General features: G+C 46.2%; 1 protein-coding gene across 5 annotated transcripts in view; it reads left to right on the forward strand.

The window, feature by feature from the left end:
* LOC126481662 (FH1/FH2 domain-containing protein 3) overlaps positions 1-13031 on the forward strand; it is a 650693-nt gene that overhangs the window by 469253 nt on the left and 168409 nt on the right. For all 5 annotated transcript variants that reach the window (XM_050105589.1, XM_050105590.1, XM_050105587.1 and 2 more), the window contains one exon: positions 12712-12770. In XM_050105589.1, the coding sequence (XP_049961546.1) occupies positions 12712-12770 (59 nt within the window). The remainder of the gene's footprint in view (positions 1-12711; positions 12771-13031) is intronic.

Genomic DNA, 13031 nt, shown 5'->3' on the forward strand with positions numbered 1-13031 from the left:
AACGGCACTCGCGTCGATCGTCTGCTGCCATAGCCCATTAACGCTAAATTTCGCCGCACTACCCTAACAGATATGTTCGTTGTAGTCTCACATTGATTTCTGCTGTTGGTTCACGCAGTGTTGCTTGTCTGTTAGCACTGACAACTCTACGTAAACGCCGCTGCTCTCGGTCGTTAAGCGAAGGCTGTCTGCCACTGCGTTGTTCGTGCTGAGAAGTAATGCCTCAGATTAGGTAATCGCGGCACACTCTTGACACTATGAATATCGGAATATTGAATTCCAAAACGAATTCTGAAGTGGAATGTTCCATGCGTCTTGTTCCAAGTAGCATTACGCGTACAAAGTTCGTTAATTCCCGTCGGGCGACCATATCACGTCAGAAACCTTTTCACATCTATCACCTGAGTACAAATGACAGCTTCGCTAATGCACCGCCCTTTCATACCTTGTGTACGGGGTAATACCGCCATCTTTGGCGATATGCACATGTGCAGATGGTGGTAGTATGTGGTATACATGGTATGAAAGGGCAGTGCATTGGCGAACCTGTCATTATGTGTACGCTCAAGCGCCAAAGAAACTGGCGTGTACCGTGAGTATCAGAAATCCGGAAAAACATCAAATCTCCGACATCGCTGCGGCCGGAAAAAAGCCTGCAAGAACGGGACCAACGACGACTGAGGAGAATCGTTCAACGTGACAGAAGTGCAACATTTCTGCAAATTGCTGCTGATCTCTATGCTGCGCCATCAACAAGTGTCAGCGTGCGAAACATTCAACGTAACATCATCGATATGGACTTTCGGAGTCGAACGTCCCTCGTGTACCCTTGATGACTGCACGACAAAAAGCTTTACTCCTCGCCTCAGCCCATCAACACCGACATTTTATTGTTAATGACTGGAAACTTGTTGCCTTGTCGGACGAGTCTCGTTTCAAATGGACGTGTACGGGAATGGAGACAACCTCATGAATCCATGGACCCTGTATGTCAGCAGGGGACTGTTCAAGCTGATGGAGGCTCTGTAATGGTGTGGGGCGTGTGCAGTTGGAGTGATGATGGATTTCTGATACGTCTAGATACGACTCTGACTGGTGACACGTACGTAAGAACCCTGTATGAGCACCAGCATTCCGATGGCCTTAGGCAATTCCAGCAGGACAATGCGACACCCCACACGTCCAAAATTCCTAAAGAGTGGCTCAGGAACTCTCTTCTGAGTTTAAACACTTCTGCTGGCCACCAAACTCCCCGGCACGAAGATATCCGGAATGCCTTGCAACGTGCTGTTCAGAAGAGATCTCCACCCGCTTGTACTCTTATAGATTTATGGACAGCTCTGCAGGATTCATGGTGTCAGTTCCCTCCAGCACTAATTCATACACTAGTCGAGTCCATGCCACGTCGTTTTGTGGCACTTCTGCGTGCTAGGGGGGACTACACGATATTAGGGAGGTGTATCAGTTTCTCTGGCTCGTCAGTATATATATTCTGCAATAGTTGAAGCGCTATTGCACCCTGGAACTCACATGCGTTCCTTCCTCTGATTTCATCCAATCTTTTACAACCATCGTCTGCAGTGCTCGACTTTCGCCACCCATCAGTACATGAGGCCTTCGTGGTCTTGGGAAAAATATACCCACAAGAGATTTATCCCTGAAGATTGAGTTCATATCTTTCGTGTCACTAGTATTGCTGCAGGCAGTGCAGACTCCGGAAAGCGCTGGCCTTTCGAGTTGTCACTGTGTGATAGCTACACCGAGGCAGCCGCAAGTAGGCGGCGGGTGTGGAAGGCGAGCCGAGGCGTAGTCTCGGGTTCGCGCCGGCACCGCCACCGGCGTGTGACAGAGTCGGCAGCTCCGGCTACTAGCCGCACTTTGTGCTCGCCTCGCGACACCATGGCTCCGGTTACCGGGAGTTCCGCTCCGCGCCGAGACACTAAAGTGGCTGTCGCTGTTATAGCCGAGGCGGGCTGTGGTGTGCTGTGCTGCTGCTAGAGGCGCCTCACTCACCCATCTGACGTACGTCAACTGCCTTCTGTATCTAGCGTCTCAACGCTCATACAATAGGTCCGCTGCCCAGCTATACTTTGCAGAGGATTGCTTGCTTGTTCCTGTGTCGTGAAAAACTGGCTATTACTCAATGAGGCACCAAGTTCGAAAATTATCAAGCTTTTCTATTGGATCAAAAGTATCGGGACACACGCATGTAATGCGGAATCGAGCACTAGCTGTCGCGAAGGAGGAACCACAACTGAACCGAGACAAGGAAGACGGGCGGGGAACGTCGAGCATTGCAGAGGGTGGTTGTAAAAAATTGGACGAAATCAGCGAAAGGACCCACGTGGGAGTGCCAGGGTGCAACAGCGGCTCAACTAGCGCGATGACTCTGCATAAGGATTTAAAAATAATGGGATACAGTGGTCGAGCAGCTCCTCGTAGGCTACACATTTCTGAAGTCAGTGCTAAGCTAAACTCGGGGTGGTGTAAAGATCGATGCCACTGGACAGTGGATGACTGAAAGCGAGTGACGTGGAGTGATGGATCACGCCATACCCTGTGGCAATCCGATGGAGGTTTGGATTTGCCGAAAGCTTGGAGAAGATAACTGGCGTCATGTGTAGTCCCAACAGTGATGTACGAAAAGTAATGGTGTTACAGTATGGCAGTGTTTATCGTGATTAGCGTGTGGTTATTTTATTGCGGCTACGAAAACGCTCAGCGGAAGTTAATGAATACATTTTACAGCACTGTGTAAAGCGTAGAGTAGGAAAATAGTTCGGAGACGATGACTTTTCATATCAACAAGAGAGTCCACCAAGTCATAAAGCAATATATGTGGGGCGATGGCAGATGGCCTGTGGTGCGTAGGACGTGAAGCGTCTGAAAGCAAACACCCTGCAACAATGGGCGGAAGGATCCAAGCGGGAGGAGGGAGAATAGTGTCTGGGGAATGTTCTTGTGGCCTTCCCTGGGTGCTCACGTCATTCTCGAAGGCACGATGGATCAACACACGTATGCATCTATCCTTGGGGACCCACCATCAGCACAATGCGACGCATCACACAGCTCGCCGTGTGTGTGTGTGTGTCATTCGAAAAGCAACAGGGTGGCCTTACGATACTCCCCCACCCAACAAACTCCACGGATTTAATACCAATTGAGAATATGTGGGCTGTAATGTGCCATGGATCCTCAACTGAGAAATCTGGCGCAGATAGCACGGCACCGGTGTCGGTAACACACCACATCCCAGCGGCACCTTCCAGAACGTCATTGACTCTCTTTCTGCAAAAGGTGGTTATTCTGGCTTTTGACAGGTGGTCACATTAATGTGACTAGACATTGTATATACCAGACAGTTTTGTTCAGATAATGTACAACGTGTATCCAGATAAAAATCAATATACTTCCTACTGCGGTGCCGCTTGCTTGCTTGATAGCCTAAGACAAAACAGGTCTGTTTGACAAGGTAGCAGAGTGAATACATTTTTCCATGGAAAACCAAGGATAAGACGGACAGATGCTTGGAAGATATACACTGAAGAGCCAAAGAAACTGGTAAACCTGCCTAATATCGCGTAGGGCCCCGCAAGCGTGCAGAAGTGCCGCAACATGACGTGGCATAGACTCGACTAATGTCTGAAGCAGTGCTAGAGGGAATTCGCACAATGAATCCTGAAGGGCTGTCCATAAATCTGTAAGAGTACGAGGAGGTAGAGGTCTCTTCCGAATAGCACCTTGCAAGGCATTCCAGATATGCTCAATGATGTTCATGTCTGGGGAGTTGGGTGGTCAGCGCAAGTGTTTAAACTCAGAAGAGTGTCCTGGAGCCACTCTGTAGCAATTCTGTACGTGTGGGGTGTCGCATTTTCCTGCTGGAGTGGCCCAAGTTCGTCGGAATGCACAATGGACATGAGTGGATGCAGGTGATCAGACAGGATGCTTACGTACGTGTCACCAGTCGAATCGTATCTAGACGGGGACCAACTGCACACGCCCTACACCATTACAGAGCCTCCACCAGCTTGAACAATCCCCTGCTGTCATGCAGGGTCCATAGATTCATGAGGGTGTCTCCATAACCGTACACGTCCATCCGCTCGATACAATTTGAAACGAGACTCGTCCGACCAGGCAACGTGTTTCCAGTCATCGTAGTCCAGTGTCGGTGTTGACGGGCCCAGGCGAGGCGTAAAGCTTTGTGTTGTGCAGTCATCAAGGGTACACAAGTGGGCCTTCGGCTGCGAAAGCCCATGTCGGTGATATTTCGTTGAATGGTTCGCACACTGACACTTGTTGATGGTCCAGCATAGAAATCTGCAGTAATTCGCAGAATGGTTGCACTTCTGTCACGTTGAACGATTCTCTTCAGTCATCATTGATCCTGTTCGGCAGGATCTTTTTATGGTCGCAGCGATGTCAGATATTTGGTGTCTTACCGGATTCCTGATATTCACGGTACACTCGGGAAATGGTCGTACGGGAAAATCCCCACTTCATCGCTACTTCGGAGATGCTGTGTCGCAGCGCTGGTGCGCCGACTGTAACATCACATTCTAACTCACTTAAATCTTGATAACCTGCCATTGTAACTGCAGTAACCGATCTAACAACTGCACCGGAGAGTTTTTGGTGTTGCCGACCGCAGCGCCGTATTCTGGTTGTTTACATATATCTGTATTTGAATACGCATGCCTGTACCAGTTTCTTTGGCGCTTCAATGTATAAACAGTTCGTTTAGTCACAAGTGGAACTTTTCAGTTACGAACAATCAAATAATGAAAGAGAGACCAAAATACTGTTTTTACAATATTTGAAACCTGTGACAACTCTGATTACTATACTGTTAGTTTACTATGCAGTTGATAATTATATCAACAACTAATTACGTAATTGTTAAGGCTTTCGTGGCCACTTGTTGACAAACTGCCTATTGGCTTCTGTCTCGGGTTCTTCGGCCGACGTTCATCTAATGATTTTTCTGACGTTTCGCCAGCACGAGTGGCTGGCATTGTCAAAGCTTCACCCTCCATTGCCGGTGGTGAACTGGAGCCGAGCTCGCGGGCGCAGACTATGTGTACCTGGCGCGCCAGGTTGTTTATTTGAATCATTTCATTTATGTTTCCATGAAAGCGACAAATATGCACTTGACCTTGTACCCTATATCACGTATTTCAGTTGTAACCACCGACTGATAAATTTTCTGTAATTTTGAACAACGCGGAGAAGCCCTCGGACGTTGGCGCGCCAGGTACATATAGTCTGCGCCCGCGTGCTCGGCTCCAGTTCACCACCGGCAATGGAGGGTGAAGCTTTGACAATGCCAGCCACTCGTGCTGGCGAAACGTCAGAAAAATCATTAGATGAACGTCGGCCGAAGTACCCGAGACAGAAGCCAATAGGCAGTTTGTCAACTAATTACGTATTTACTACTGCAACACGTAAAACGAAATCTCATTGATCATGTAAACAAAGCGATGATTTGGGCTACTGTATTATTTAGTGAAATTCTGTTCGCACCAAAAAATAATGTACGTATATATGAAACTATGTAGAAACATGTTAGGAATATTTGGATTGAAGCAATTTTTGTGTAATTAACAAAATAATCAGCGTTGTTTATTTGAATCATTTCATTTATGTTTCCATGAAAGCGACAAATATGCACTTGACCTTGTACCCTATATCACGTATTTCAGTTGTAACCACCGACTGATAAATTTTCTGTAATTTTGAACAACTTTGTGGCTGTAGTTAACAAAATTACTGCGTGTATCAATGTTTCGATTGTCAGCGAATGTATATAAGAACCGGGAGAAATCGCTGGGACGACAAGTAAGGGCAAAGATTTCGACGAGGACAATATGACGTAATAAATATAGTGTGCACCTAAAACAACGACTGTCCTTACATGATCATTATTTCAGCAGGAGTCGGAAACGGTGTGCTGCATTGTAAAAGGAGCAAAGCGAGACGTACGACGGGGAGAGAACGCAGAGCGAAGCGTAGAGAGGGAGAGAAGGGAACTGCGCCATGGCTTGCCTGTGGTTGTATCGGAGTGACCGGGTCGCGGGATGCGTGCGCGAGTCAGCAGGGACCAGTAGGCAACCTCGTTCTGACCACCCACGCGCTCTCTCAAAGGCAGCGTGTGAAAGTAAGGACCCCGTTCTGGACCGCGCATTTTACCCGTCACTGGTTTCGCTACCGATTGTGCTAGAGACGGTGTTAACGCCGCGCCGAGCGGTGAGCGCTACGTACGCGCAATGGCAGCACGAATTGGCTGGAATAACGTGGCGTATCTGGAACTGGAATACAAAAACTATCTATTCGGCCCAAGCTGGGCACGAACTGCTTGACGGGAGTGAAACGTGTCCTGTTCTCATTCACAACCTCCTCGGTCCGCCAAGACTAATCATTTGCCAACCTACTGACTCGGCCACGTCGGGGAAAGGAAACGTGTAACTAAAGAGACGTATTGGGGTCAACGGAATCTCCTGGAATACAATTTACACAGTAATGAACAACAGTCCTATCTCGTCGTTTCCATCCTGCCAAAGTGGCTGCATTGTAACTGCAACGCTGGGGATGCGGGAGCAGTGGCTGCTCTTGAGTATTCAATCTGGATGTTCACAAATTTTTAGATTTAGGTAAATGTGAGAGTGTGAAATTAATAGCATCTGCTGTATAACAGTTACGCTAATCAACATATTTATACAGCTACGACCACTGCCAATAATAATAATAATACTCGTAACTTGTATGAAAAAAGAATGATTTGTTTTTGTGAAATTTTTTGTTTTTTTGTTTTTTTTTGCAAATATTTAAGTAGAGTTTAGGTCAAGAGTGAAATAATGTTTAGGCGCTGCAGTCATGTACTGTGCCGCAGATCCCGGCGGAGGTTCGAGTCCTCCCTCGGGCATGGGTGTGTTTGTTTGTCCCTCAGGATAATTTAGGTTAAGTAGTTTGTAAGCTTAGGGACTGATGACCTTAGCAGTTAAGTCCCATAAGTTTTCACACACATTTGAAGATTTTGAAATAATGTTTAACCTTTGACTGCTCTCCTATAAATAGGAGTTTTCGTGCTTTTTTATTTTTTCGGACAAGTGTACAAGATTCCTAAACACACATATTAGTTAATGAATTAACTTCTGGGCTAAAAACCAGACATTCTCACAGTGCATCCACACAACAACTTACGCTTGTTATATACTTCTTTGTTAAATGTTCACTTGTAGTCACGCGTATTTGATGTCGTCACTTTCTCAGTCAACGGAAATGGTCTGGGAGGCCCTAGTTCCTTTGCGGTTGACTTTTCCTGGTAATTTTTTTTATGTTAGCACTTAAAACGTATTCAACTGATTTCATGTTGACACTGCTCACGAAATTTGATTCCTGCACAGTAGAAAACCAACTCCAAACGCAAACTACCTTTTGTGGAAATGATGAAATTCAAGTAGTAGGGCCTACTGTCTACCAACGTGGTCACTTGACTAGAATATATATATATATATATATATATATATATATATATATATATATATATACACACACTCCTGGAAATTGAAATAAGAACACCGTGAATTCATTGTCCCAGGAAGGGGAAACTTTATTGACACATTCCTGGGGTCAGATACATCACATGATCACACTGACAGAACCACAGGCACATAGACACAGGCAACAGAGCATGCACAATGTCGGCACTAGTACAGTGTATATCCACCTTTCGCAGCAATGCAGGCTGCTATTCTCCCATGGAGACGATCGTAGAGATGCTGGATGTAGTCCTGTGGAACGGCTTGCCATGCCATTTCTACCTGGCGCCTCAGTTGGACCAGCGTTCGTGCTGGACGTGCAGACCGCGTGAGACGACGCTTCATCCAGTCCCAAACATGCTCAATGGGGGACAGATCCGGAGATCTTGCTGGCCAGGGTAGTTGACTTACACCTTATAGAGCACGTTGGGTGGCACGGGATACATGCGGACGTGCATTGTCCTGTTGGAACAGCAAGTTCCCTTGCCGGTCTAGGAATGGTAGAACGATGGGTTCGATGACGGTTTGGATGTACCGTGCACTATTCAGTGTCCCCTCGACGATCACCAGTGGTGTACGGCCAGTGTAGGAGATCGCTCCCCACACCATGATGCCGGGTGTTGGCCCTGTGTGGCTCGGTCGTATGCAGTCCTGATTGTGGCGCTCACCTGCACGGCGCCAAACACGCATACGACCATCATTGGCACCAAGGCAGAAGCGACTCTCATCGCTGAAGACGACACGTCTCCATTCGTCCCTCCATTCACGCCTGTCGCGACACCACTGGAGGCGGGCTGCACGATGTTGGGGCGTGAGCGGAAGACGGCCTAACGGTGTGCGGGACCGTAGCCCAGCTTCATCGAGACGGTTGCGAATGGTCCTCGCCGATACCCCAGGAGCAACAGTGTCCCTAATTTGCTGGGAAGTGGCGGTGCGGTCCCCTACGGCACTGCGTAGGATCCTACGGTCTTGGCGTGCATCCGTGCGTCGCTGCGGTCCGGTCCCAGGTCGACGGGCACGTGCACCTTCCGCCGACCACTGGCGACAACATCGATGTACTGTGGAGACCTCACGCCCCACGTGTTGAGCAATTCGGCGGTACGTCCACCCGGCCTCCCGCATGCCCACTATACGCCCTCGCTCAAAGTCCGTCAACTGCACATACGGTTCACGTCCACGCTGTCGCGGCATGCTACCAGTGTTAAAGACTGCGATGGAGCTCCGTATGCCACGGCAAACTGGCTGACACTGACGGCGGCGGTGCACAAATGCTGCGCAGCTAGCGCCATTCGACGGCCAACACCGCGGTTCCTGGTGTGTCCGCTGTGCCGTGCGTGTGATCATTGCTTGTACAGCCCTCTCGCAGTGTCCGGAGCAAGTATGGTGGGTCTGACACACCGGTGTCAATGTGTTCTTTTTTCCATTTCCAGGAGTGTATATATATAATGTTAAGTGGGCCTACAGCAGAGATTAATCTGACACGGCATAACATCAACAGATGTCACAGCCGACGATGATGTGCTTTATGGTTCTCAGCGCCTCAAATGGATTACAGTATGATAAAATCCAAAACTTAATATACATCTCATTCAGAATACCACGAAATAGGTTTTTCTGTCTGTATAACTGTAACACATACTGATACCCGACCTAATTTTACTAAATAAATTTTGGTGGTAAGTTTTTATGGGACCAAACTGCTGCGATCATCAGTCCATAGGCTTACACACTACGTAAACTCACTTAAAGTGACTTACGCTAAGAACAACATACACACACCCATGCACGAGGGAGGAGTCGAACATCCGACGGGGGGAGCCGCGCGAACCGTGGCAAGGCGCCCTTAGACCGCGCGGCTACCCCGTGCGGCTTTACTATATAATGAGTAAATTGGCATATCTGAGGAGTGTGCTGCCTTCTAGCGGTATTTACTCAAAGCGAATGGGGAAAAAACTTGCTGAAGTGTGCTACCACCTGGTGGCACTGACTTAAAATTGTAGTTGATTGGTAAAGGCTAGCTGTGCACGCAGTGAATCGTGCACGTTGTTTATCAAATCCATATGTATTTGGCCCATAAGGCAATTACGTCACGCCAGTTGCACATGCGAAAAAGCTCCTTAAAACGTGCGCAATTACAGTTGTGCTCGCTATCCTGATGCCAAGCTGCACGGAGCCTAGAAGAGTAACAATGTAGCATAACATGGTAGATTTAGTACCATGTACTTTAGATTAACTTTTCGTTTAATAGCACTCAAAGAAAAATATCCAAAAAAAACGCAAAGAGCTCTTGTGCTCTTTCACAACAGTCGCCACTGTGCGGGAGTGTTGGCCCAAAAAAGTAATAAACAGAAAATTAATCATCTTTACGTAATGTTTAAGATAGCTCTAAATAAAGTTCTTGTGATTTGGTAGGTGCAACTCAGTATCTTCAGAATAATACACACGTCAAAAAAAGTTTTGCATCACCTCGGTTCAGAGAGTTTCGGAACCTGTACAGAAAATTGGAATAGAGATCAACATAAACATCATATCCGCCCTTTTTACTGCTCATGAAAAAGAAACATTGCATGTTATGCCACCATAGCACGACACCTTCAAATGTGGTGGTCCAGATTCCTGTACACACCGGTACCTCTAATACCCAGTAGCAAATCGTCTTGCATTGATGCATGCCTGTATTCTTCGTGGAATACTATCCACAAATTCATCAAGGCATTGTTGGTCCAGATTGTCCCACTCCTCTACGGCAATTCGGCGTAGATCCCTCAGAGTGGTTGGTGGGTCACGTCGTCCATAAACAGCTCTTTTCAATCTATCCAGGCATGTTCGACAGGGTTCATGTCTGGAGAACATGCTGGCCACTTTAGTCGAGCAACTCTTCCTCCATGGAACGCGTGAGATTTGTGATATGAAATGGAATGAGCGTTTAAGGACTGTAATAGGGAATGGTCGACTTCGGTTTGTTCACCTACAAAGGAGACGGCATATAGGACGCTGTTGCGAGTGTTTCGGATCTGCACGAGGTCTGATTAAAGGAAGACATCGAAGCAGTTCGGAGGCGGGCTGCTAGATTTGTTACCGGTAGGTTCCAATAACATGCAAGTATTACGGTGATACTTCGTGAACTCAAATGGGAAATGCTGGAAGGCATCTAAAACTGACATCAGAACGATTCTACTGCCGCCAACGTACAGTTCGCGTACGGACCACGAAGATAAGATTAGATAGATTAGGATTGGTACGGAAGCATATAGACATCATTTTTCCCTTGCTCTGTTTGCGAGTGGAACAGAAAAGGAAATGAGTAATAAAGCTACAGGGTATCCTCCGCCACACACCATACGATGACTTGCCGAGTGTGTTTGTAAAAGTAGATGGAGATGTAGAGCAGAGACACGGACACTGAGAAAGGAGGAAGGAAGAAGAATAGAAGCATCTGAGTTGTGGATTTGGGGGAGGATGGAAGGGATAAAACGGGCAAACAAAGTGAGAAGTGAGGTGGTGTTAAGAAGAGTGGGGGAAGAGAGAAAAACTGTAAACGTAATCGGAAAGAGGCAACGCAATTGGCTTGTACATTGAATGGGAAGAGTTTGTTAACTCATGGTCGCTGTGGAAGGAACAGTGAATGAAGGACGAAGAGGAGGACGCAGAAGATACCAGATGGTGGATGGTATAAGGATAGAAGGATAGAAAACTATTACGGGAAAACGAAGAGGACAGCAAGTGACAGAACTGCATGGAGAGCTACATGTGATGCCCTGTCCTAGGGCAGAACACTGATTATGATGATGATGTTGTTGATGATGAAGAGTTTCTTAAATATCCTAACAACTTTCCCTGTCTTGAAAATGGAAATTTGTCTTAATTGCCAATAACTTATATTTCAAAACGTTTTTTAACTCGTCTCTGGTTTTCGATAATACTTCTGTTTAATTTGATTTCACTTACTGATTATTGATGTGTAGCAGAGTAATGATGTCAGAGATAGAAATTATTAAATACAGTATTGATAAGGTTTTCTCGACTGCAACGCATTTTAATTTCTATCTAATTTTTTGTTCCTAGATACATGGCCATGTTATACCTTCGAACATTTTTTCAAGTAATTTTCCGGAGTAATTTTTATAATTTCAGAAAAAGACTGCAGCGTATTAAAAGTGAATGCCGTAATTTAAAAATGGAAGAAGAAAATTCATTAAACTTGTATTCTAGGTAGAAAGTGTGCCAAAGTTGTACAACACTCTTCCCTACTGAGCCAAGTGCAGCTAGTGCGGCGGTTTCATCAGCAGCCCTCCCTTCCACTTCCCGCGCAGACAGCACACGATATGAACAACAGCCGACATTCTCGATTACCAGAATGTTCTCTTTTTACATCATTGTCACTGCTTGACGAGATAATTTCTCGGTTTGACACACAGGATGGTGTTGGTGTTACTGACATTTTATCTTTGTCGCTTTGCTATATGTTACGCTGCAACCTGTTTTTACTTGATCTGCTCAACACTTACGTTTTTATACATCTTAAAGGAATATGTTTGGTTCAAATTGACAAACTGAAATACCGTGTCGTAATACAAAGAAACCACGTTCACTCCATTTACAATGTCTGTTATAAACCTCTGTCATCTTTCTACGCCAACTAAATAAATCTCACAAAGCGCACAGCTCTTCTGCGAACGTTGTCAACTTATTCAGCCATCGCAACTTGGCTAGAGTGCCAGAACGTGTTGTGCAATCTACTTCTGCATTTTCTCCAGTTCCCCCACTGAACGGCAAACCAGTATCCGTTCTTCCCACTATAACAATGCCGTGGCCGCTTCATTGTATACAGTTTCGAACTGTCGCATGAAAGAATTTCAATGTCACTCACTCTACGTAATACACCGCTGGAAAACGTATGTTTACTTATGCACTTTAAAATTCGTACATTTATATTACAGTCTTCAGTTGGCCGCTACATCAAGCATAAATTGTCTGCTAAACTTTCCAAATTCACGGCAGTTGTCACGGGAACTGCATGATCCGCACAGTGATGGCGGTAACCTATATGAACAGTCTACGTGACCATAGTTCCTTAAACAAAACGTTACGCCCAATCTTTTAATCATTCCAGAATTATGAAGCTAGAGTTGTACACCGCCTGTCTAATGAACTGTTTCTCTCTCTGTTACAGCCACAAGAATTCCATCGTCCTTCGGACTCAGCTGTCGGTTCGCGTGCACACCATAATCGGTGAGTACCTCCACACATACGTGGGTTTCGGTCTTGACGCACATGTGTGCATCATATTTCTTTTTACTTCTTGAATGATGTAGGTTAAAAAGTGTGTTTTTGCTCCTCATATTCGTGTAACTTCTTCCTGGCTTATTACTTGTGTACACATTCTTAAGGAAAACTCTTTTTAACACTGCAGGGATCAAAACACGAAGATATTTAGCAGCAACATAGGCTGTGGCGTGGAAGTGGTGGCGGAGGACGGGGGTTTGTGAAGGT

Source organism: Schistocerca serialis, chromosome 5 (assembly GCF_023864345.2).
Source record: "Schistocerca serialis cubense isolate TAMUIC-IGC-003099 chromosome 5, iqSchSeri2.2, whole genome shotgun sequence".
NCBI lineage: Eukaryota > Metazoa > Arthropoda > Insecta > Orthoptera > Acrididae > Schistocerca > Schistocerca serialis.